Raw genomic sequence first — 25,063 nt, 5'->3', positions numbered from 1 at the left:
TTTTGGTCGTTCTTTATTTGCCACTATGAATAATTAGAGTTCGTTTTGAGTTCGTCTTATACAGATAACACCATCGAGTAAAGCTATTGATATTGTACTCCAGGATAATGTAGAAAAATGAGAAGCGGATGCATAACGGAATATCGCGCATTCAAATAACTGCATCAGATAATAAAGAGGGCTACTATACCTCCCCCTATGGGACAGTAACATAATTGCAGTTGTCAACATTATGGACTACAGTGATTATCGCGATACCAGAAGATCCCCTATAAAAAATAGAATAACAATACTCCAATAAAAAGGTGCCTTATGGTTTAGTGTAATCATATCTGGTATTGCTATTGAGTCACTGAAGGAATGCATTTTCCATTAAAATACTCCTATAAAATAGAAGTTCTAATATCCAATAATAAGTTGTGTCTTATTGTACAGTAATTGATTAGGAGTCATTGGCTCACATGCCATGGTGAAATGGAGCTTAACGGCCTTTCCATGTTGAATGTAGCCTATATCGTTACTCCTTATCAAACCAATATCTAACATAAAACTTACTTCACAGCAGCCAGTAACTGAAGCTATGGTGTACTGTCCTAAGATCAGGTGCACACACGTCCACAAAAATAGAAACTGCGTTCACATTCTAGCATATAGTCCCCCACCTGTCCGCAGGGAGGCGCCAGAATTCCCGGAACCATTCCTACGTCCGCTCGATTTCCTACTGCTAATCCATCTCAGCTCACGTCAGGAGAAATGGCGGACCTGGACGGCAGCGACGCATCTCCTGCCGAATCCCAAGGTGAGTTGTTATCAGCATTAAAGTTGACTTGACGAACTATTGTGGATGGTATAAGCTCGGGACAAATAAGGTCAACATTGTCAAAGTAGAAGGTGTTATTTTCTTTTTTCATTCGCTTTGAATCCTTACCAGAAGTTGAGGTGAGGTGTAAGGAGCGCAAACCGGGTCACGGGAATAGGATTAACTCTCAACCTAGTCCCTGGTCGTTTATATTTAGTGATTCAACCTTGTTTTTCGAGTCTGTTGATAAAAGTTTGTCTTGTTTAGCATTGTTTCTACTGGGATTTCTGTACATGTCGCTGTCAGTAGACACCTGTTGCTGACATTTTTCCAGCTTTTCAAAACGCCCCTAGGGCTTCAAATTCATCGGGTTGGACTGACGTGACAGGTGAATGTGTGTACAAAGGGTCCAGAAGCTTCTCTAAAACGCTGCAATTACAAAAGGTGTTACAGACACGCAATAGTAATACACCCAAACATGCCGTAGGCTGGCCTACTTTGCCAACGTATCAACACCCTAATCGCTGTCCTATAGGTCAGAGATGGGAGAGGGAAAATGTACTTTGGAACGAGGAGTGTAAAACGAAAGGAAGGAAGTTATTCGTGTCCATTTCTTTGTGGATTCTGAAACAAGTTGCCCACACTGGTGCGATCAACTGTGATGAACGAATAGTCTGAATGGGAATGTTAATGTTCTAAAGACAGGTTCTAAAAGTGACAACTTAATTACATTAATTACAATTTAGGCAAACAAGTCATTGGTGCAACGTTATGCTATTGCGGTGAGAAGATGTAATCCTGTAATTTGTTCTGGATTTGTTTAGGTGAAAAGTGTGTGTGTGTGTGTGTGTGTGTGTGTGTGTGTGTGTGTGTGTGTGTGTGTGTGTGTGTGTGTGTGCGTGTGTGTGTGTGTGTGTGCGTGTGTGTGTGAGAGAGAGAGGGAGAGAAGGGCATGGAGCCAAGACTATCGGGTTAAAGTCTCTAGTGTAGGATTACAGTATTACTCCATAGACTACTGTGGGAACAAAGATTGGCTGACTGTTTTTGTGAATGTGTGTAGTCCTAGTATAGCTTCTGCAATACGTTTTGGAAAAAACATTCTGGAAAGCCCTGGGCTCCCCTTGGTTTTATATGAAGATTCAAATTCAAGTGTGGATTATATAAAATGTATTTTTTCACATCACAGCTCTTCTATACGCAATGCCAGGTCTACCCAATGCATGATATTTCTGCAATGCAGCATCCTCAGGCCCATTTGTGTATGCAAAACTTTCAATGTACACTTTCAGAGTGATGCAAGGAATCGGCATGCACCCACAACTGCACACAATGTGCATAAAGACCAGGCTAGTTTTATAGTGGTCCTGTGTGGCGGGGGGGGGGCATAAGCTGCCATAGAGTCTGCCAAATCTCTCTCTCTCTCTCTCTCTCTCTCTCTCTCTCTCTGCATCTTAAACTGAGAGTTCAGCACATCTCCTTGCCCCCCCACATACATCCCCCCCCCCCCCCCCCCCACATACACACACACACAGCAAATTTACCAAACAATGCTGGGAATGAGCCTCTGCAGTGTTGACACCACTAAAAGTGGGTGGAGTCGGAAGCCACCTTTCCTGTGAACAAACACTGTACACAGACACTAGCAGAAGCTAGACCTGTTTGGTTTGCTATTTGTGTGTGTGTTGGTAGTACGTGCGTGTCTGTCAATGCATTGTGGTAACTGCTGGCTTAGTCTTTCCGCATCAAGGTCGCTCGCTCACTCCCTCACAGAGTCTCTGACATCATTGGTCTACGTGCTGCTGTCATCAGGGTTACCCTTCCTGGTATCGCATCTCTCCCTTTCGTTATCGCCGCTAAATATTTAAATCGGCTGCATCTGTGTGTCCTGCCTGCACCCTTACAGCCAGTAGCATCAAGTCCTGTTTTTGTCAGAGTTTGCATTCACAGACTGAGGGATCGTAGATCGAGCTCAGTTTAAACACAGGGCAAAGAAAAGAGACCTGTAGTTTTACCAGTGTGTAGGAGAAAGATTAGGAATAGTGTCCTTTGAATTGAGAGAGAGATTTATTTGGGGACTCAAGGCGACTTCGCACTTCCACTCCAGTTATCAGGATTACAGTTTTTTCATCTTGCACCAGGGCTCATCATCCTGCAAGTCTCTCGCCCTCTCCTTCTCTCTCTCTTGCTGTTTCGCTCTGTACCTCCCTCTCTCTCTCTCACCACCACAGTCAGTATGGATACGGCACAGTGAGTTGCTCCTTTTTTGTTTGTTTCGTCTCTTCTTTCGTTCTCCCGCTTTTCAATACTCCAATTTCATAATTCTTTCAATCGGCCGTTCTGCCTCTCTCCTCCTCTCTTCCCCTCCTTCAAACACATCCTTATTGACTTCCATCATTGTTAGTGTTCTCTACTGCCTCTCCCTCTATCTCTCCTTCCGCTATCTCTCCTTCCACTCTTGCGCTCTCTCTCCCACTCGCCACACTGTCGGAGGCTGACAAGTAGCGGCAGTGTTAGCATTGCAGCTAGCAGCCAAGTCACTGCTGCTGAGGATAGAGCCAGGCTGTTTGTGGGGGGGGGGGGAAAGAAGAGGTAGTGGTGGTGGTCGGGGAGATAACCTGCAGAGAGAGAGAGATACCACCTTGCAACCCACCCCAGTGTCATCCTCCAGCACTGTCCTCCAGTGACCTGCCTCCATCGTACCCCCCTACCGACACTACGGGGTGGAATGGGCTGGATTAGGTGACACAGTTAGCCAGCACGCTAGTGGGTTAGCGACAGGGGCCGGTGATGCCCGACAGTAAAGGACAAGTAACGGGAGGAGGAGGAGGAGGAAAAGGAGGAAAAGGAGGAAGTGGTGGATGTCCACGGGGCAAAATCACACTGAGGAAGGGAGCCAGCCGCTCAGCCATCCCTTCCCTCTTCACCATCAGGGAGGAAGAGGAGGGAAAGAAGCAGCGTGGGGCTCGCAGAAGGAGGAAAAAAGGTAGAGGAGATGGAGACGGGAGGATGCACACTTGAGTGACAGGTGGCAGTGGGTTGGCATTGCCGTCCTGGCCCGTAGTGTGGTTTGTATGTATCGAGATTTATGTTGTTGCTGTGTGTGTGTGTGTGGCTGGCAGACTTGCTGGCAAGGTATCTGGGAAATGGATTAACAACTTTTCAAAGTAGCCCCGAGAGTGTTATTGTAATTTCCATTTTAAAACGATGAACCATGTGTAAATGCCAATGGATTTTTGTGTGTGATGCATGGCTGCTCATTGACGGTGCTCGACTTGTAGAAAGTGGTAAATGCAAACACCATTGAGGGCATCCATTTGCCTTCAGGGAGCTCTGTTGACGTTTGTAGTGACAAGTAACTGTCTGGTCCAATTGTGCTGGCTGGTGGAAAGTGGCTGACACCCTGCAAGGGAGAGAGTGGGGATTCACCCTCCCTGATGTGTGTGTGTGTGTGTTTGTGTGGATGTAGTGCATGGCTAAGCACAGCTGTCACTCAGCCATTATTTGTGTGACTGTGTCATTTCTTGGTTGTAAGCCATTGTTATTCTTATTTATTTATTTTTAAGATAGAGACAAAAAGTTTTGTTTTCAGACAAAGTTCATGTTCAGTCATAATTAGTTATGGATTATTTCTTGGCAGACCGTTTAGTGTCTGGTCCTACTGTCTCGCCTGACATTCGATGAGGATCAATAACCTGAGCAGGGAGCTATTGGTGGTGCAGCCGGTTTGGTGCGGTTACACAGGAACATCGATGTCTTTCGGTCTTGGCTCTCAGACAACCTTCTTGGGTCACTCCATATGGGGAACAACACCAGCTTTGACACAATCCTAATAAAGTTGTTGATTTGGGCATGACTGTCAACTCGCCCATCATAAGATGCAAATGCTCTCCTGGCATGATGAAATTTCCCCTTCATCTCCCTAACTTTTTCCATCACCAGGCTGAACCAGAGTTCAAGGCTCATGTTAATGCTTTGGACGTTACAGTCCCATCTAGTGTTCCCAGGGGGCATGAACACAGAAGTATGCCTAGCACTTTAAACATGAATAATGGAGAGCATTGGAGACTAAAGACAGGATAGATACGGAACTTTCATGCCAAAGCGCCATTAAATGTTTTTATTTATTTATTTATTTATTTATTTATTTATAATAATCAATGGCAGCTGCCGTTTTCGTAATCTTAATCATGCAACGTTTTATCCCCAAAGCATCAAACTTGAGCTCAATGTAGTTCATCCCAGGCTCGGGATGCAGGTGTGTCTACCGAAAGTCTCCAAGGCTAGTCTGTGCTTTGATTAGGGCTAACATGCTCTTACCTTTATGCTGTTTACCTGTTAGCCAGGACAAGGGTGCCTCCCATGGGGCCTAGAAGGAAGAGACACCCCTGCTTCTGGCCACTAGCCTTCACCGGCTGGAGCTTAGCGTTTAGCTTAGCATTAGCGCCAGCTAATCCTCTCAGGGCGCAGGATAGGCATGAAGCACCCCCCCACCGCTGTGTTAGCCTGCTACCCATAGGCCAGTGCAACTCGGCGCTAATCGCTAACTCTGAACATTTAATCTGACTGCCGCTGGTACTACATGGGACACACACACACACACACACACACACACACACACACACACACACACACACACACACACACACACACACACACACACACTCTTTAGAAATAGGAGAGGGTTGGGCAGATTAAAGAGTCACTCTCGACACTGTCCCATTCTCTATCTGTGTGTCTCTCTCTTTCTCTATCAAATAAACACATTCCCAGGGTAAAGGAAGGGACTGGGTGGTTGGAGTTGGAGAGAAGCCACAGATTGGACGACATACAAAACCAGTTTCAACAACATTTGGGGACACGCTTTGACCGCTCTTGTCTCTCTCGATCTGGTTTCCCTTTCACTTTGGAGTCCCTTGACACTGCTGGAGGCTATCTCCTTCTTCTGTGGCGTGTGATCTTCCACACTATGGATTCCCTACTGGACTTTATCTTCCCCTTTGGAGGATGCCGCTAGTGGGCACCATGTTTGATATGAACCCACCAATCTGACCCATCGGAGGGGACTGCTTCCCCCCCCCGCTTGGAATCATGTCCCGATTTAAGTGTCCAGGTAATGGCTAAAAACAGTACGATTTATCGTTTTAAGACCATTGATTATTCAAACTTTGCTACAACACTATAACAAATTAAATTAAAAGCAGACTCTGTGAATTGTTTCTATTAGTAATAGTCAGTGTAGCCTGGTAAACTATAAGTATCCACTGTTTGATTTGGTCAGTGACTAGGTCATCAGCTAACACTGCAGTACTTTGTCCTACAGTATATTGGGGTTGTTTGGACACCCTGTCATAAACCAACAATATACATAATCTATTTGCATAATATTTATATTAGATCTAGACCGAAATATGAAAAAACAAATTAAGTGTTTGACAGAAGGAGGGGTAACTGGTGCACCAAGCTGCAGGAGTGAGGGGCGATGATGGTGTTTAGGGGTCATCCAGTAGCCGAACAGGGGAGCACTTTCCACACTGTTACCCCAGATTACAGATGTAGAGATCGGGCAGTACATTGGAAGGTGGCTGCTTCAATCCTCATCTCCTTTAATGGCGTCTGTTTTGGCGTGTCTTTGAGCCACACTGCACCTCTGGTGAGCTCCAAACAAGCTGGAGGTCACCTTGAAAGGTCGCCCCCTGTGGTCGACATAGTTTGGACTGCCGGTAACAACAATGTCAGGTTGAACGTAATCATCACTCTTTTTCACACTTAAGTGATTACGAGTGGGTTTCTCGTGGCTATGAATCATAAGGCAGTCTGTTTGTGTATATACAGGACATCTATGAGACCTTTAAAATCAAATGATTATGTTTGCTAAAATTGATCGACAAATATCCATCTATAGCTTATGACCGCAATCTCATAAATGTGCCATCTTCTAGTTTTCCAAGCATCCCTTATGTGGAAGGACCTGAGATGTCACTGTTTGTCTCAATATTTACACACCATCCTTCCTGCTGGGCTATTATCCAAACGTCCTAAAGGTTATACCACCCTGTGTTCCCCTTCAGCTGGTTCCATTTAAAAACACCTTAACCCTGGAATTGTTCCGTCAAGATAAATACACTGATATCTGGAACGTTATCATAATAATTTAACCCTGATGATATAATGGAAGAATGCAGTAACCTTCATAGAATTAAATAAAGGCATTCAAAAATGCCTTTAGTTTTATTCTAAACTAATCTCATGGTCTGTCTACATCATCGCTCGATACATCGTATGTTAATGCAATAAGCTTTGGTTTATTTGTGTTTCTTTGCATGTATTTGTATTGCTTTGGTAAATGTTATTATGTGCAGCTGTTCATTATTAAAGGCCCTTGGTGAAAGGATTTACCTGCGGTAAAGATTACCAATAATTCTCAAAGTAAGTTTGAAAGAGAGCCGCAAAGAGCCAGAGCAGAATATTTGGGCCTACTGACAACAAGATGTATGTTTATTAGGTTGACCAAGGTGCCCAGTGTGCCTCCTTCCAAAGATGGTAATTATTATCTTTAAGAAAGATGAGTCTGCAGATATTGTCTCTATTGTTGTCCTGGGTAATCATAAAACCGGTTTCATTGAAGCGACACTATGGGCTGGATGTAAACTGGTGAAATATGTGGTTGCCATTGCACTAGGAATGCAGATATGGGTGAAATGCTAATCTGGGTCACACGATCTGTCAGTGTTTTATTATTTGAGTTTTTTCTAGGACAGTCTGGTGTCTGCGGGGACAGTCCTTCCTCTGTCATACCAGATGCATAGCCACTGAATTTCTCTTGGGTTACTGGAGATGTATGGGGTCAAAAATATGTACTCCGATACTGCTGTTCTAATGTTGGCCAGTGCATGCAGCTGTAATGAGATCAACGCCAGTGTTAATGGGGATAATTGCCGAAATGTGCTGAGTCATCTTTGGGCGGAGAGTGTCGTTTATCAAGTGGTTTTGTATGAGCTGTCAGGACTCAGTGGACCGTATTGAGCTACATGAGGTTATATAAAGGAGCAGGACCGGCTGAGGGCAAAATGTCACTTGATATTTCAAATATTACTTTAACAAAACAAAAAAGGCAACCACACTCTTTTTGCCAGTTAAGTTTAAATTGTTGGTTTCAATTATTGTTTGTTGATAACTGTTTCTACCCCCTAACACAAGATGGTTGTGTTTATTATATACTGACTGACTTTTTGAAAGAAATATACAGCCAAGACATTCTTATTCATTACCATACACCTCTCAAATGTGCTCAGTTATAATTATATTTTATATAGTTTTGCATATGTATTGGTATGATGCCAAATATAATCAATGTACTAACTCATATTCAAACAATTAATTATGCAGGGGGGATGTATTCTATCAATCTGTTGCGGTTCTCAATTCTGTTAAGCCTCCATTAAGACTTCTGACTCGTGTGTGTGTCTGTGTGTGTGTCTGTGTCAGTCTGTGTCTGGGTTTTACTACAAATAAATTGTAAACATCCTGGTGTCTGCAAACGAGAGCACCAGCTTTCTTTCTTTCTTTCGTGTGTGTGTGTGTGTGTGTGTGTGTGTGTGTGTGCGTGTTTGGAATCTTCCTGGAAACCTCTTCAGCTATTCCAATTACAGACAGACTGTCTGTCTGTGTTTTGATACAAAAATGTAACACCTTGGATCTCTTTGTCTCCGTCTCTGTCTGTCTCCTCTCTGCTCCCTGCTGACCCTCAAATCTCCTGTCTTTCTGTCTCCTGCCTGTCTGTTCCTCTCCTTCTCTTTCTGTCGGTCTGTCTTTCTGTCTTTATCGATCTCCCTCCCTCACTCCCTCCCTCCTCCCTCCCTCCCTCTCTCCCTCCCTCCCTCCCTCCCTCCCTCTCTCCCTCTCTCTCTCTCGCTCCCTCCCTCCCTCCCTCCCTCTCTCTCTCTCTCTCTCTCTCCCTCCCTCCCTCTCTCCCTCACTCCCTGCAGCGTCTTCCTCCCAGGGCACAGCGGAGGAGGGCGCAGCGTCCTCCACCTCCAGGGGGATCTCCTCCGTCTCTGGCCAGACGTACACCGTCACCCTCAGCACCGCCGGCACCACCAGCAGCAGCCCCAACGGCAGCACGGCCTACAGAGCAGGTGGAGTTCACACACAGCAGCCCTTTCTTCTGAGTGGCTTTCAGAGTTAGTTGGATTGAGGGGGACCTGGTCGTAATCCAAGACCGTTTGATTTGGATAGCGTTCAGTCAGAGCAACAGTCTCAAAAGGCTTCACGTATATATGACACCCCCCCCCACCTAGCCCCCACAAGGTGCATGCTCCCATAATTATCAAGGGAGAAACCACTAGAAGGAACGCAGATGGGGGGACCGTCTCGAGATGTTTTTTTAGTATTCCGTGTTATCGGTTATAGACTTTGATTGGTGTTCCATTGTCGTCAATTAAAGATACCTTTATTGGCGTGTCTCAACTATTAATAAATTTGATGATCAATTTGAAGTATGATTTAACCATAATGATAACGCAAACAAACTCCATAGGCTCTCAGTTGGACTTATTGAACTGGATCCATTCATAAGCATATCATGACGTAGTGTATATATTTATGTTTTGATATTCTGTACAGATAGCCCCTAATATAATCTCGTTCAGCCGTGCTTTAATCAAATCCCCTTCATGGCCATTGCACGAGTGATTGATTGGAATCGTTTCATTGCCTCACCCGTTTCCCTTTGTGTTACTCTGTGCAGACTCTCTGCTTTACAACAAGATCGATGAGAGACAGAAGCTGGCCCGAGAACGCCGCGAACTGCAAGAGAAACAAAATGGTGTGTATTCTGCACGTGTCTGTTTGCGTGTCTTTGTGTCGAGAGTTATGGCAGAGTTGTATGACCTCCAGCTTTCACAGCGGTTACTTCTACACAAACCAGTTTGTGTATCCTTTTGTTTATTGAATAAACCTCCTTGAATGCCTTTTGATAGCTGTGGTAATTCTTCACTAACTTCATTCAAATCCATTGAACCTCTGCATATGATCTTAATGTGTGCGTGTGTGTGCGTGTGTGTGTTTCAGCACTGCGGGAGGCCGAGTGGCAGGAGCGCGAGGAGCGCGCCCGCCAGCAGTACGAGAAGCACCTGGAGGAGAAGAGGAGGCGGCAGGAGGAGCAGAGGTGCAAAGAGGAGAAGAGACGCATCGCTGTGGAGGAGAAACGGCGGAAGAAGTTAGAGGAAGATCAGGTGTGTGTGTGTGTGTGTGTGTGTGTGTGTCTGTGTGTGTCTGTGTATGTGTGCGTAAATGAACATGCATAGAAATATGTGTATTTGTGTTGGACACAGATGTCACCATCTGTAAAATCATTATACAGCCTCGTTTCAGTCGTTCATCAATTCAATTTATTAATTGGTTAGAAATCATTTTTTACAAATAAAACATGTGTTCAATCATTTTGAACACATATCCAGTGGTCACATACATCAGGGAAACTCCGTACACTGTAGACATGTTATAAAAGTTATTAGGTTTTGTATTTGAAACCGTATTGACATTTGTGGGCTGGATTATGTTCAGCACATAACAGCTGGATGAACTGGTTTCCACGGCGTCACTGGTGTAACGGATCCTGCGTCCTGCTGGTGACCTCATCCCGAGACCCCGCGGTCACATCATGTTTACAGTGGAGGATCAATATTGAATAACCTTTCCTTTATGGAGGCCCTAAAGTAATGCGGGGTCATTATGGGATAGGCTCGCCATGAGGCGGTGATCCGCCGCACCACGGAGCGGAGTCAGAGGACCAAACCCAAGCCCAACCGCTGGTCCTGGGGGGGGGCCCTGCCCCCACACACACCCAGCACGCACGCAGGTAACACACACACACACACACACACACACACACACACACACACACACACACACACACACACACACACACACACACACACACACACACACACACACACACACACACACAGCACGCAGCACGCACGCAGGTCACACACACACACACACACAAACACACACACACCCAGCACGAAGGCTGGTACTACACACAAACACACAAAGGTAATACACACATGCAATACATGTAGTATTACCTTACACACACACACACACAGGTGATGCACACAGGTGATACACACACACACAAACACACACACAGGTAATACACACATGTAATACATGTAGTATTACCTGTGTGCACACACACACAAGCACACAGTTGATGCACACATGTGATACAGACACAGTTAATACACACAGATGACACACGCGTGCACACACACTCGCTTACTACACAGACATACAAACGTGCATGCAAACAAAAACACACACACACGCATGAACTCATGCAGAAAAACACACACAAATGTACCATGTGCACGCAAACACACGCCTATAGCACACACATAAAAACTAATTAACAAAACACGCCTGAAGGCACCTATTGAGGCACCTATGAGATGCAGTGTGGTGTAGCACGAAACACACCTGCTTTCTCTCCATGATGAACTCTTACTGGCTGTTTTTGCCACATCGGGCACCGGTGCTGTTTTACTACTGATGTTTATTTAGGCTTTGACTGTAATGGTTAAAAAATGCAAATAATGTGTTATGAATGGAAACCGGTCAGGTTGCCAGGCCCTCACGCGCGCCTACGTGGTCCTTTTGTAGTTTTGTTGTTGCTCTGTGACAGTTTTCTCTTTGCTGTTGTTTGTACAGTGAGTTGCACTTCCCTGTTAATGCTGACTCACACCGTCCTCCACCTCTCTCTACCTCATTCACTCACTGGCATTTCCTGAATATTTGTTGTACTGTAGGCTACTTCTACCTTGTGGAACCAATTCTGTTTTTTTAATTCTTTACCCGCCAAGGTTTCCCTCACCACCGCACACCAATGTTGTTATATTGATTTGATGTTAATTTCATTCTCCTATCTGTCTCTCTCTGCTCCCCTCCCTCTTCCTGGCTCCTGGTCCAGGATTTGTCGAGTCAGCTTTCCTATATCAACTTGACCTTGCAGGGCTGGAGCACTTGCAGGGTGCTTACAGTCACTCGCGCAGATATGGAATGGCCTCACAATGTGAATATATGAACACGCTAGCTAGCGGTTAGCCGACTAGCTTGCTAGCTGTAGAAAGCTGGCTTTACCATTGTAGTCCAGTTGGTGTTTTCGTTCAGTGGGTTTGTGTAGCATGCAGAGTGTGAATACTTGTGTTAATATTGAACGATGTATAGATAACATAGAATCAAGTTGTGCCTAATTCCCCAGGTCCTTTATTAGTCCTAAGAAATTGCTGCATTTTCCCCATCTAACAAGAAACACAGCTCATAGAACAGATAACACACTACCACCATCTCTCTCTCTCTCTCTCTCTCTCTCTCTCTCTCTCTCTCTCTCTCTCTCTCTCTCTCTCTCTCTCTCTCTCTCTCTCTCTCTCTCTCTGTCTCTGCCTCCACCTCTCTCTCTTTCTCTGCCTCCACCTCTCTCTCTTTGTCCATGCCCCTCAGGTCGTGTGAACCTAAGTCCTTGTTGTGTTTGTGGTGTGGTGTGTAGATTCAGACAGGCGGGCGGTCTCCACCATGAATCTGTCAAAGCACATGGACCCCATCATAACCAAGCGCCTGTCCCACTCATCCGCCACACTGATGCACTCGCCAGACAGAGGTGAGAAACATGGGGAGGACATTAGTCTGACCCAAGCGAAAGGTACTGTGTTTTTATCCGCAGTGTGGGTTCATTCTAACTTGTTGCTATCATTAAAGGTCCAGTGTGTGTGGGGATGAGTGGCATCTAGCTAAACAGACTTTGCAGACATGGAATATAATGTTATACAGACATATTTTTTAATTGGTGTATAAGAAGTCAGCTGAAAATAAGAATTGATTGTGTTTTCGTCACCTTAGAATGAATATGAATATTATCTCCCTTGGTTTGACGCTGATAGCACTTATATTCATATGAATTATGAGCACCTAATTAAATATTAATATAATTGTTATAATTATATCTACAAATTTATATATTTAGGGTTCCATGTCCTGTCAAATGAATACAATTCTCATAAAAATATAGAATTGAGTCACCATTAAACAACGGATTTGTCTCCTTCAGTGCTCTCAGTAGCCTGCGTGTTGTGAATACCAGTGTGTTCTGTTTGGCCGTCTCGTCTGTCACTCACAGCCTTGCGAACGAGGACAGCCTCCTCTCCTGTCCTTAGCAGCTCTCAATCCAAACTCCGCCTCCACCAGGGGAAGAATGCCCACAACAGAAACAGAGGTGTTGCCTGGGAAGCTTGTTGTCGAAGATGTCATCCACGTTCATCATCACTCATAACCAACTCTGAATCATTAGTCAAATGATAACAGCGGAAAACGTTTACATCACAAATGTGTTGCAAACGGGGCGCTATCGTTTGCAAAGATGGCGTTGTGGTGGAAAACACGAGTGCACAAGCCATTTTATTTCCTGTGCATGCCATCATACTGTACACACTTTAAGGGACATGAAGTAAGAAAATAAGTTATTAGTCGATCCATACGTGCCAACATGCTGAATAATAATAAGATTACTTATTCATGATTTTTTGATAATCTGGAATTCCCATTTCTGTGCATGGTAGCGAGGACATTCATTGTTTTGCATTACCAGGTTTAGGGTTAGATGGTGAACGTCTTGAGAGAGCTGTGCTGGCCTCTGTTAGAATGTCGTTCCTCAGACTCCAGCATGACCCCTTTCTCTAATCCTCTTGGTTAATCTTTAGTTTTTTTGGGAACGCTTTGCTCTGTTTTTAATATCCTGATCACCCAAAATGTTTTGCTACGAAACCACTCTGAATACATGATATAATATTGATATTGCGTACATGTTGACATGTTGCCACAGTTGAACACTACCAAATTTTAAGACATTTTAAGTATTAAATAAATAAAACATACATCATAATGCATAATACATTTGAAATATTCCACAGTACATTGTCAGGCATAACACCCAAACATGAATAAGAGATAAGTGTCGGCAGAACAGGTAACGTTTACCTTTAGCACAGGCCTAAGCTGAATGGTAGGGCATGTTCTGTGTTTTGTCAGACACCGCTGGCATGGTGTCCATTGTGTTATTTGACTGCACTCCTCCTCCTCCTGTTTGTATCTGACTGTCTGAGGTCTAACCCAGGCTGTTTGCTCATGGCTGTGGTGATCATGCAGACTGCATGCAGCTGTGAATGGCCCGGCCCGTTCATGGCGAGTGGAATGGCATGTGCCTTGGCAGCTATGTATTATCTATTATTTCTGCATGGTCTGCTAAGAGGCACATGTATAAGTTATAGAAGTGCTTCTTCAAATACTGATCAAAGTGTGTGTGTGTGTGTGTGTGTGTGTGTGTGCGTGCCTGTGCGTGTGTGTGTGTAGGTCTCCGTCACATGCCTCTGTCGCCATGGGAGAACATGATGGTGAACCGCCTGCAGCAGCCCACACACTCCTACCTGGCACGCAGCCGCAGCACAGCCAGCCTGGCCAAGGAGTTAACAGGTAACACACACACACACACACACAACCTCACACGCACAATCTTCTAACGGACCCCTGTCGTTTTCCTTTCTACCTGTCAAAAGATGATTTTTCTACAGCCATGACAAAGGCATGTTCATTGAAACTGTGAATCACCTGAGCTGAAACTTGTGTTGTAGTAGAAAAGGTACGCGTGCAAGAATGTGTACTTTGAACTTTTGAAACCAGAGAAACCTGGAGTCTGGGTGATCAGACTAAGCCTGATTTAAAAAGCATTACGCTGACTTGTACTTAAGTTACCAGCCTGTATCTGGAACATATAGGGTGTAAACGCACGCACGCAGGCACACACACACACACACACACACACACACACACACACACACACACACACACACACACACACACACTCCCACACACTCCCTCTTACACAACCTTAAATCAGAGGCCTAAACAAGTGAACTGTTAAGGAAGTTTTCCCCCTTTTTGGGGCTCCTTCTCCCCCTGCTGTTACCATAGCAACTGTGCAAGGTGCCCAATTGCAGTTGACAACTTTCACACGGTCAATGTCGATGCAGGTCTGCATGCTGGAAATAACGTAACCTGCACTGCAAACCATCATGCAACCAACTGTGTCCTTAGAAAAATCTAAGATAAATCCATGTCAGACATTTTATGCAATATGAATATATTATTTAATCTAGGACAGTCATGGTTGCCTCCAACAGCCTAGGCCATATCGTTGGCTTTGAGTGATGCAGATGATCATGGAACCACTGTGCTTTGACAGTTGGCTGGGAGACAGAACTGCTGGCTCTTTCTCTCTCTCTCTGTCGCCCCAGCATCTCTGACCCATTTCCACTTTTCGAGCCATGTTTTGTCTGCCACTGCCCGTTGCCTTTTGCCAGCACCACGTGCTCTCTCGCGCATTCATACCCCATGTTGGATAAACATGTGCTATCTAGTGCACGTGTGTTTCTCTGCATGCTCAAAGCTTTATCTTTGTGTGGATTGTTATGTTTACCACTGTCTGTTATGGCCACTCTCTACTCCAACCTCCTTTTTTTCTATGGGAAGGGCTTTGACCGTAACAATGGTTCTCTATTCAAAAAGCTCAAAGACTAGTTTGTTGAACTCTGTCGAAGAAGTGGAAGAGACATGCCCCAAATGCTAAGTGTGGGCCCGTAACCGCCAAAGATGTTGTTTATTTAAAGGAACAGGTTATCAACGATATTTGACGCATGGTTTTAACTTAGGTTTTAAATTAATACTAGGGTTTTGGAGATACACCTAGTAGTCTTTCATCCAGCATATTTTCCCAAATACTTTCTAATTTTCCTCTATAGATGTGGACTTCTCAGTCATATCAAAAACTCTAGTGATGCTGCACGTATCTCACAATAACAAACCCTCAATAAGATTTAAATTAACTCTAATGATCTTTCTTTCTATCTTTCCTCCCGATTTCCTCCTTTCATCTTTCCCATCTCTTTCCTGTCAACCTTCCAAATCCCGCCCCTCTTTTCCTCCTGCTCATTCTGCTAATCATCCATCTAAATACCCTCCCTCCATCCTTCCATCCTTCATTCCTCCATTCTGCTCCTCATCCGTGCATCCTCCTCCCTATTCACACTCACTTTTTGCATTAACCCTCATACTCCCATGCTGTAAAATAACTCTTGGAAACCCCCCGCTCCCGCCACTCCCAAACCTCCTTCCCGTGTCCGTAACGCCCCAGCCCTGCCTGTGTGTCCCCGCTCAGTGTCCTGCCAGCCCACGGGCCCCATGTCCTTCAGGGCCCTGCAGGCCCAGCCACTGCCCCACTGCCGCAGCCACGACCGCAACCTCAGCCGCGGGACGCCCCCCTGTCCACCCCTCTGCAAGAGGAACCTCGGCGCCATGCAGGTAGAGGGATGTGGACGGATGTATGCTCTCATCAGCCTGGAAAAGGCAAGCTTTGTTAATAACCCTTTTTCATCCCCAGGTGTGATGGTCATTTCCTGAAATTCCCGTCTGGGATCAATTAAGAATGTTGTATAAATTTAAGAAGCTATCCTATTTTTAGGTTGTAAGCCATTAAATGGAACCCACCCTACTGGGACATCACACACTGTGTTAAATAGGGTCAGAGTCGTAGCGGGAGATTGGTGCGTTTGAATCATTATTACATTTTCAGTTTCCTAAGATCCACTCAAGCACCAAGGTGTTTTTTTTTGCCTATACTATTGTTTTAATGTGGTTGCAATGTGATTGCACAATCAGGGAGGGAGAGAGAGAGAGAAGTGCACCAAAGGTTAGCATAGCTAACGATATTCAGAACCACACTCTTCACTGTCGCTATCAAGGCTCACTTCAGGTGTGGGAACAGCTTCCTTCCTTTGGCGGAAACACAGAACCTGGAGCCGCTAGGTGTATTTTGCCTATATATTGTCAGAAGTGATTTATGCCATATGATTGCCTGAAACGGAGCGAGAACAAGGCACGCGTGTCACAAAATGGCTGCCGCACATGGAGCGACGCACATGGGCTCACCTGCACGACCTTCTTACTTTCCTCACCTGCACGACCTTCTTACTTTCTCACTTCCTGTACAATCCGTCTGATAGCCTGCCCCAGACAGAGGCAAGGGTGTGTGAGCGAAAGTGTGGCCAATGTTAAGTTTTTCTTTAAACTTATCCTGAGTTTTCCTCAGAACTTGATGTGTAGCATTAAAGCACGGCCTTCAAACAGCCATATTTCATCAAGGGATGCTTAGTCATGCAGTTTTCGTTTTTTTCCCAATCTGTTCTGTTTTGGGACATGCTGATGAGTGTGGACATGTTCGTCCATCTCCCAATGCGCCGCTCGCTCCCTTTGCTAGACAGGCCATCTGTCCTGCCAGTCCTCCTGTCCTACAGCTTATACCATTAAGGTATTTAAAAGAGGACATCGCGTAAGCTACAACATCACCCCGTGTGTCCTTTCACACACAAACACACATGCACGCACACCCACACCTACAAGACAGTGAAAGTAAACCACAGACACACACACTGTCCTATTGTCACTGGTGTCCAATCCCATCAACATGAGGCCCAACTAGATGTCTGTCAAGTGTAAGAGTGTTGTATTGCTGTGGTGCCTGATCTATGCAAGGATGTTTAACAATTGATTTCAGTCTTTATGGACGTCGGCAAGGGTTTTGGCATGAGCTGGCAGCCTGGGAGGCAGAAGTCACTCCAGTGCTCAGGTCATAGAGAGGATGGTCAGCTAATCCGGGCACAAGCCACTCTATCCAAGCAGTTGGCAAGGCACCTGCACTTTGTCAACAAATATGGACTCGGACATGTAAAGTAGACGCTTGCTCCTGAACGCTCTGAGCGTCATCCTTCCGTTGATATAGTAATGTTTACTGCCGTCAGTAATGTCACTGTACAGTGTCAAGGGAGGCTATTCTTAGCCAGGAAACAACCTAAATAAATATGGAAAAGTTTATAGATATGTATATGACATGTATATTTGGACGTGTATGGGTACACGGTAGCATTGCATTTTATTGTTTTGTCATTTTTACCATTGTCTCCTCCCTTCTTCGTCTATCCCTGTTCTGCCGCTTGTCGTCCGCAGCAGCACAAGGAGGGTGACTTCACCAGGAAGTCCTGGAGCAACCTGACTCTTCCGCTGGCTCCTACTCTGTCCGTGGCCCCTAGGAAACGCTCGTCCTCCCCAGGGAAGAAGAAGAGTAAAACCACGTCGCCCTCTCCTGTCAGGTAGGAGAATGACACACATGAAGGCCGCCAACCTGATATCCAGCCAGCTTTTTTCAGTTTGCACTTCCGTCTCACCCACGTCACCACCTGCTTTCTGACCGATCGAAGGCCAATCCGATTTTAAATGGGGCTCCTGCATGACTTTTTGCGGGCAGCTTTATTTTATTGGTATTGTGTTTGGTTGTGTAACTGGGTCGTTCCTGGAGTCTGTAGCCTCGCCTGTTCCCCCATTGTCAGTCAACACTTAAATCCTGCTGCCTGCCAATGAAGGTACAGAGGGGACCGCCTCGTTGTGGCGTTCTCTCTCCTGATTGGATAAAGAGGGAACGGGATACTCGAAACATTTTACTGCAGTATGCAGCGCGGAGAGATCGGGAGACCAATGCTACTAACCAAACACTGCAATGACAGCAATAGCTGTTGGGATATAGAGCTATTTTAGCACTTATTTTTTTTATAGATCTCGCTAACAACGCCTTTTTAAACACTATCATTGTGTAATTTCATGTTCCGAAACCTCTTCCTAATTTCAACAGTCAAATGCAGTGTGACTTGAAAAGACATTTGCCATTTGTGAAATGTGTCCTCTCCCTTAACAGACCTCCACAGAAACCAATCGGTCGACCCCCGACCCCCAAACTCATCAAGTCCCCAGTGGCCGACGACCCCGGAAACATGCGTCCGGTGAAGCTGACCCCCGACATCAGCGTCGCCCCTCCCCCGACCTCCGCTGGAGGCGGGAAAGGAGGGGCGGAGGAGGCTGAGGAGGGGAACCGGCTGCTGAGTCCACCCCAGGCTCGGCCTCAGCCGGTGGGCCAGAACAGAAGCAGCCTGGAGCAGGCTCCAACAGCACCACCTCCAGTCACATCCAGCCCTGGTCGGTTCCTCACTGGTCCTCCTCCTCCTGAGCCACAGCTTCTGAACTTAACATTGGTCATTTAACTAAACATTGGTCATTTAACTATACATTGGTCATTTAACTAAACATTGGTCATTTAACTAAACATTGGTCATTTAACTTAACATTGGTCATTTAACTAAACATTGGTCATTTAACTAAACATTGGTCATTTAACTATACATTGGTCATTTAACTAAACATTGGTCATTTAACTAAACATTGGTCATTTAACTAAACATTGGTCATTTAACTTAACATTGGTCATTTAACTAAACATTGGTCATTTAACTAAACATTGGTCATTTAACTATACATTGGTCATTTAACTAAACATTGGTCATTTAACTAAACATTGGTCATTTAACTAAACATTGGTCATTTAACTAAACATTGGTCATTTAACTAAACATTGGTCATTTAACTTAACATTGGTCATGTAACTTAACATTGGTAATTTAACATAACATTGTTATTTAAGGGCCATTAAATAATTCATAGTCTCATAGTTCTTTCAATTCTCTGTCGCATTTTATTAGTGGGATAGATTGATAAACAAAAGTAAACTTTTAACCAATAAAATAACAAAACAAAGCAATGAAAATAACGAATCGGAACCGTTGATGATTCAAATAATGACACCCGGGTGGAAAATGCGGAGAGGCCTCCCGGTGGGCAGCGTTTCCCCCAGACGACCTCTGACCTGCGAGGGGTCTAGTGCCAAGAATGCCAAGTTTAGCCAATTTCCTTTGGCTGAACTGCTATTTTAAATGATTATTTTTTCCCCTGTTATTTTTTCTTTTTAATCTCGTTAGTCTTTTATGTTGTATTTCTTTTAATGTGCATTGTAGCACTTTGAGGTCATTAAGTTGATGTAAAGTGCGTTATAAATAAAAAGTATTATTATTAATGGGCTGGTTGGTTGTGTTCTCTCAGAGGCGGCGGCGAGCAGCCCCGCGGCCCCCCGGCCCTCGGCGGGCACCACAGACCGGGAGGAGGCCAGCCGCATCCTGGCGGAGAACCGGCGGCTGGCCCGTGAGCAGCGGGAGAGGGAGGAGGAGCAGCGCCGCGAGCAGGAGGAGCAGCAGAGGTATGCTGAGCTACGGGGAGGAGGAGGAGGGGGAGGAGGAGGAGGAGCAGGAGGGGTTGGAGGAGGAGGAGGGGTTGGAGGAGGAGGAGGTGGAGGAGGAGGAGGAGGAGGGGTTGGAGGAGGAGGAGGGGTTGGAGGAGGTGGAGGAGGAGCAGGAGGGGTTGGAGGAGGAGGAGGAGCAGGAGGGGTTGGAGGAGGAGGAGGGGTTGGAGGAGGGGTTGGAGGAGGAGGAGGGGTTGGAGGAGGTGGAGGAGGAGGAGGAGGGGTTGGAGGAGGAGGAGGGGTTGGAGGAGGAGGAGGAGGAGGAGGGGTTGGAGGAGGAGGGGTTGGAGGTGGAGGAGGGGTTGGAGGAGGTGGAGGAGGAGGAGCAGCAGAGGTATGCTGTGCTACGGGGAGGTGGAGGAGGAGGAGGGGGGCTTGGAGGAGGAGGAGGGGTTGGAGGAGGAGGAGGTGGAGGAGGAGGAGGAGCAGCAGAGGTATGCTGTGCTACGGGGAGGAGGAGGAGCTGGAGGAGCAGGAGGAGAAGGAGGAGGAGGTGGAGGAGGTGGAGAAGGAGCAGGAGGGGTTGGAGGTGGAGGTCGCATGTGTTGTGGGATTTCAAACGTATTCCTGATTTAGTTTACCGCGTCGCCAGTAACGGAGTTAAAGGAAATATTGAAAGGTGTTCCTGTTTACAACATCATCGCTATTATTTATCATTTGCTTTATTGTTTGAGAATAACATCCATGTACAGTACATTAGTAAAGCTCCGATATGTATTTTATATCCATATAGTATCACACAATTGCTTGTGTGAAACTTTTTTGTATGCTGTGTGGGAAAACGGCTTATAATCTAGTATATACAAAATATCCTTATGGTAACGGTTGCAACATTTTTCATAATCATTCCCTTCAGCCCAAAATAGGGTGTGAACCACCAGTCTAGGGTTCAGTTTTCTATAAGGGGTGTGTGTGTAAAATAGGGTGTGAACAACCAGTCTAGGGTTCAGTTTTCTATAAGGTATGTGTGTGTCTGGCCTCCTAGACTTGCCACGGAGGAGATGACCCGTCGCAAGGCAGAGGAGCGGGCGAGGAGGGAGGAGGAGGAGCAGAAGCAGGCCGAGGAGAGGAAACTGAAGGAGGAGGAGGAGGAGAGGTTAGGCGAGAAGGAGAGACTTCAGAAGGAGAAGGAGGAGGCGGAGAAACTCCAGAGACAGGTAAGAGCAAGAGCCCGCTGGAACTCAATGAATCTGGTTCCTCCTACAATGCTGTAGTTTGAAAAGTGTGTGTGTGTGTGTGTGTGTGTGTGTGTGTGTAATAGAGGGTGGAAGAGGAGGCGCGGCAGAAGGAGGAGGGGGAAAGACTGAAGCAGGAGAGGGACAAACATTTCCAGAAAGAGGAAGCAGAGCGCAATGAGAGGAAAAAGGTAATATACACACACACAAACCTACACCAACACACACTCAATGTTGTTCTCTATTTCTGTAAAATGACCACTGTCTTCTCCTCCTTCCAGCGCCTCGAGGAGATCATGAAGAGAACGAGACGTTCAGATCCATCAGAGAAGGTGAGAAACCGCGATTCTATGGCAAAACAAGACGGCTATGAACCACAGCACACTCAATCACTGACTCACTTTGTCTGTCATTTCCTTTCCAGAAAGTTACACCTCAGAGCAACGGAGGCGATACAGGTAACCACTTCCACCTGGCTCTTAGCTTCCACCGTGGCTCTTAAAAACAGAGCTCCTGGCTGTTTTTGAATCTAGAACCACCTGTGTACAAACAGGTGTAACAAAAGTATACTGTTAGTGCAGGTCGCATTTGTTGGCTTAGAGCTTAACTTAATCTAAAGCACTTTGGGTGTCTTGAAAAATGCTTTATTTTAATTTTTTTATTTTGTTAGCAGCGTATTCTAAATAAGGTATTGATGTTGAGTTTGATTTGTTGCCTTTCCGCAGCAGTGAGCCCCTCCCCGGAGACGGCCCCCAGTGCTCAGCATCAAAACGGCAACGGCCACGCGGCCCCCAACGCCACTCTGGCCCCCCCTCCTGACACCAGCATCTCAACCCCCCCTGACGGCAGGTAGGAGCAAAGACCACTGAAGCCATGGTCTCTAAGGGAGGGCCATTCAGCACTTTTGTAGTAGATGCTGTGTGCACATGATGAGGATTGGGACATGGGACATACTGCAGGTGATTTCACTGACGCATCGTCTGCTGCACAATGGATTGTGGGGCGGAATAACCAAAAAAGCATGCGGGCTTGCATACTTTGAAACGCACCCAGATGTAGTACAACATCCTGGTATTTTTGGCAAACTGCCTTTTTCATACTATATATTGGGACACTATACTCTACACTATACTCTTTTTCTGGACTACTAAATAGTACGGGTATTAGAACACAGGGAGGATCTCTCTGAGTTTTAACATCAACGTGCAATAAAGAGTAGAAGCGAGAAGGTTAGCTGCAAGAACTCTGAAAAGAAATCGGAGTTTAACCCACGCCCGATCTACTCCTCCCTCTGGTCCTCCCTGGCAGCGAGAACGGGGAGTTTGAGGAGGTGATCACGCTGCCCCCCGGCTCCAGGCAGCGGCCCCCCGGGGAGGAGCAGCAGCCCCTTGAGGAGAGGGACCGTGTTATTGCCTTCAGGGAGAACGGCCTCCTCAAGCCTCTGGGAGGGAGGGACGACCTCACGGCCAAACAGGAAACAGGTCAGTGTGTGTCCTTCGTGGTACTGCCTTGCATTCACTTGGTCAGCGGAAGCTCTTTGGTGGAACGGTGTCCCACGATAATGACAATAATAGTGTCGGCTTCATCTAGTTCTTTGTCTCCTTCCTAAAATATTTTAGACGTTGCCTGAAGTGTGTGCACGGAGCTCAGCGAATGCACACACATAACAGAGCGGTCGGAAGGACAGAGTGACGGCACACAAGAGACTGGAGTGGTTGGGGGGGGGGGGTGTCTACCTTGAAATAAGGAGCGAGGGACCACCTCTAAGGCCACGCCCCCCAAGGTAATGAAGTCCCCCCCCCCACACACACACACACACACACACACACACACACACACACACACACACACACACACACACACACACACACACACACACACACACACACACCTCCCTTCCCCTGCGTCCTGCTGATCTGAAGAGCACCGTAGCTGTCTCCCAAAGCTGGCATTCTCCAAAGAACTCTCCAAAACATCCCCAACAGAAGCTGACAGAAGCTCAACAACATACTTCAGACTTCCACTCCGGGAGTCAAGGAGGATCGTCTCTCCGTCTCCGACCACAACACTTAGTTTGCCTCCGTGCGCGCAGTGTGTGGGGTCTGTTTTGGTAGGACTCCCATCACCGCTCCCCTCTGCTTCTGATGACCTGGTCGTGCCACCCCTGAAATAACAGCAGCAGCATTGGAGATTCCCACCGTATATGTTGCGGTGGCTATGGCTGTGGGGGGTGTGTTTATAACGTATAATTCCTGTAAAATAAGATCATGAAAAGTCTTGATACTTTCTGTTGCTGTAGAGGGTAGCGCGACTTGCGGAAGCAGCTGGAATTCTCTCTGTGCCCTAAGTATTATAAGGTTTCCCCGGTGTCAATGAAACCTCATAATTCTACCGATCACGCTTTTCTTTAGAAATAATAGAGGAAATAAAGAATGGGGAGTGGCCTAGTCATTGATCGCAGACAGTCCTTTGTGTTAATTTAAAAGAATCCTATGTAATGAACTTGTAGCGGTTTGAGATGCTCCCGTTTACTGTAGTTTCTGCTGCTGTGTTTAGAAGATTTTAAAGAGTTGTTGAGGGCTGATGGTTGGATTCAAAGAGAATTTTCTCTCAGCAAATAATTATATGGGAAGAACTGATTTGTATAGATTTATAAAAATTGCTGTTAAGACCCAATTATTCGTTTTTCTTTGTTCTTTGATTAAATGGTTCCTTTTCTAGTTTCCCCTTTAAAAACAAGGGCAGGTTGTTTTGCTGGTCCAAATTGGCAGTGTTCGAGGGCCGTGGTACTTGGGTTAAAAATATACTTTAAGGAAGGTCAATAAAGAGTGGTCTTCGTTTTATTTTTTTAAGAAGAAAACCATGCAAGGGTGAGATTTAAATAGTGAAACGTATGCATGCTCTCTGAAATGACCTATTAAAGATGGAGGCGAGTTGATTAAGGAATAAATGCTGCTATTTTTGACCTTCCTTTGCCTTACCGCATTATCCCAAATGAGGCCAAGTGTGGACTTCGGCCCAACCTAGTCTTTAAAAACCAAGGGGTGAGAATAAAACATGTGGAATTGACCCTGGCTGCACGTTTACAGAATCCTGGACTAAATGTGTTTAGTTATTGTGGCTCCCGTTCTATAGAATGGCTTCAAAACCACTTTAATATAAAATGCATTGAAACCAGGATTGACTGGAATGTTATTGGAGAATTATGACTCTTGTCATCTCAATGGTATGGGGTGTACAAAGTCATTGGTACTTATTAAGCAATAATACTTGAAATGTAATTAGGCTTGTGTAGACATGTTTTACCGTAGAAGTGAGCCGAAAAGGATCCTGAGAATTAACGCTCAACTCCAGCCTCACCCCAGATCAGACCCATCGCTTCAAAAGCTTTGCACTTAAAACAGTTTTGTATCTTACAGTATAGCCCATTGAGTATTTAGAAACACTTGTTTATACTATCAATTGTAACAAAACCTACTATACTGAAATGCAAGGTTATTAAGGTTATTTGGTTTAAAGTGGTTGAAATGCAGTAAATAAAATGTTTTTATTCTGCAGATTCATGAAGAGGAGCTTCTTAACCCTAGATGAGGGTGGGGGATGCACACTGGAAATGCTTTAGTTTCTTAACCACTGTCCATAAAGAATCATTCCCAAACTGTGCTTTATTGCATGTTAATAAAGTCTTTAAATTTGGTCACGATTGATGCTGATATTTTCTTTTTGTTGTGTCGATAACCTCACCCCATTTGTAGAGCCACATTACAAATAGAAATGACCCCAGTACACATTAGACATACTACA

General features: G+C 45.5%; 1 protein-coding gene across 4 annotated transcripts; it reads left to right on the top strand.

The window, feature by feature from the left end:
* The first annotated feature begins 707 nt into the window (after positions 1–707).
* map7b (microtubule-associated protein 7b) lies at positions 708–24,918 on the top strand. Of its 4 annotated transcripts, none has more exons than XM_079753872.1 (18): positions 708–799; positions 8,785–8,934; positions 9,546–9,623; positions 9,869–10,032; positions 10,541–10,658; positions 12,351–12,461; positions 14,207–14,326; positions 16,044–16,210; positions 17,912–18,054; positions 18,654–18,931; positions 19,889–20,042; positions 21,070–21,241; positions 21,346–21,450; positions 21,541–21,591; positions 21,684–21,717; positions 21,985–22,108; positions 22,568–22,740; positions 22,879–24,915. In XM_079753872.1, exons 1-18 carry the CDS (start codon positions 754–756, stop codon positions 22,887–22,889), a joined length of 2,199 nt encoding a protein of 732 aa, XP_079609998.1. In that variant the 5' UTR covers positions 708–753; the 3' UTR covers positions 22,890–24,915. The 4 variants fall into 4 exon arrangements, with proteins under 4 accessions (XP_079609998.1, XP_079609996.1, XP_079609995.1 ...); XM_079753870.1 differs by lacking the exon at positions 708–799 and adding an exon at positions 3,572–3,782 and having other exon boundaries at positions 17,915–18,054; positions 22,879–24,918; XM_079753869.1 differs by lacking the exon at positions 708–799 and adding an exon at positions 3,572–3,782 and having other exon boundaries at positions 22,879–24,917.
* Positions 24,919–25,063: the final 145 nt, after the last annotated feature.

This window comes from Pollachius pollachius (genome assembly GCF_949987615.1).
Source record: "Pollachius pollachius genome assembly, chromosome: 16".
Classification (NCBI taxonomy): Eukaryota; Metazoa; Chordata; class Actinopteri; order Gadiformes; family Gadidae; genus Pollachius; species Pollachius pollachius.
The sequence above is the reverse complement of the archived record's forward strand: the minus strand, read 5'-3'. Positions and strand labels throughout refer to the sequence as shown.

Bases quoted from the DNA above. Each gene is read 5' to 3' on its own strand.
- map7b (XM_079753869.1), top strand. From the start codon at position 3,587: ATGCCCGACAGTAAAGGACAAGTAACGGGAGGAGGAGGAGGAGGAAAA. The intron at 10,659-12,350 runs GTAACACACACA...TGTGGTGTGTAG, and splicing joins CACACCCAGCACGCACGCAG to ATTCAGACAGGCGGGCGGTC. The intron at 16,211-17,911 runs GTAGAGGGATGT...TGTCGTCCGCAG, and splicing joins GGAACCTCGGCGCCATGCAG to CAGCACAAGGAGGGTGACTT.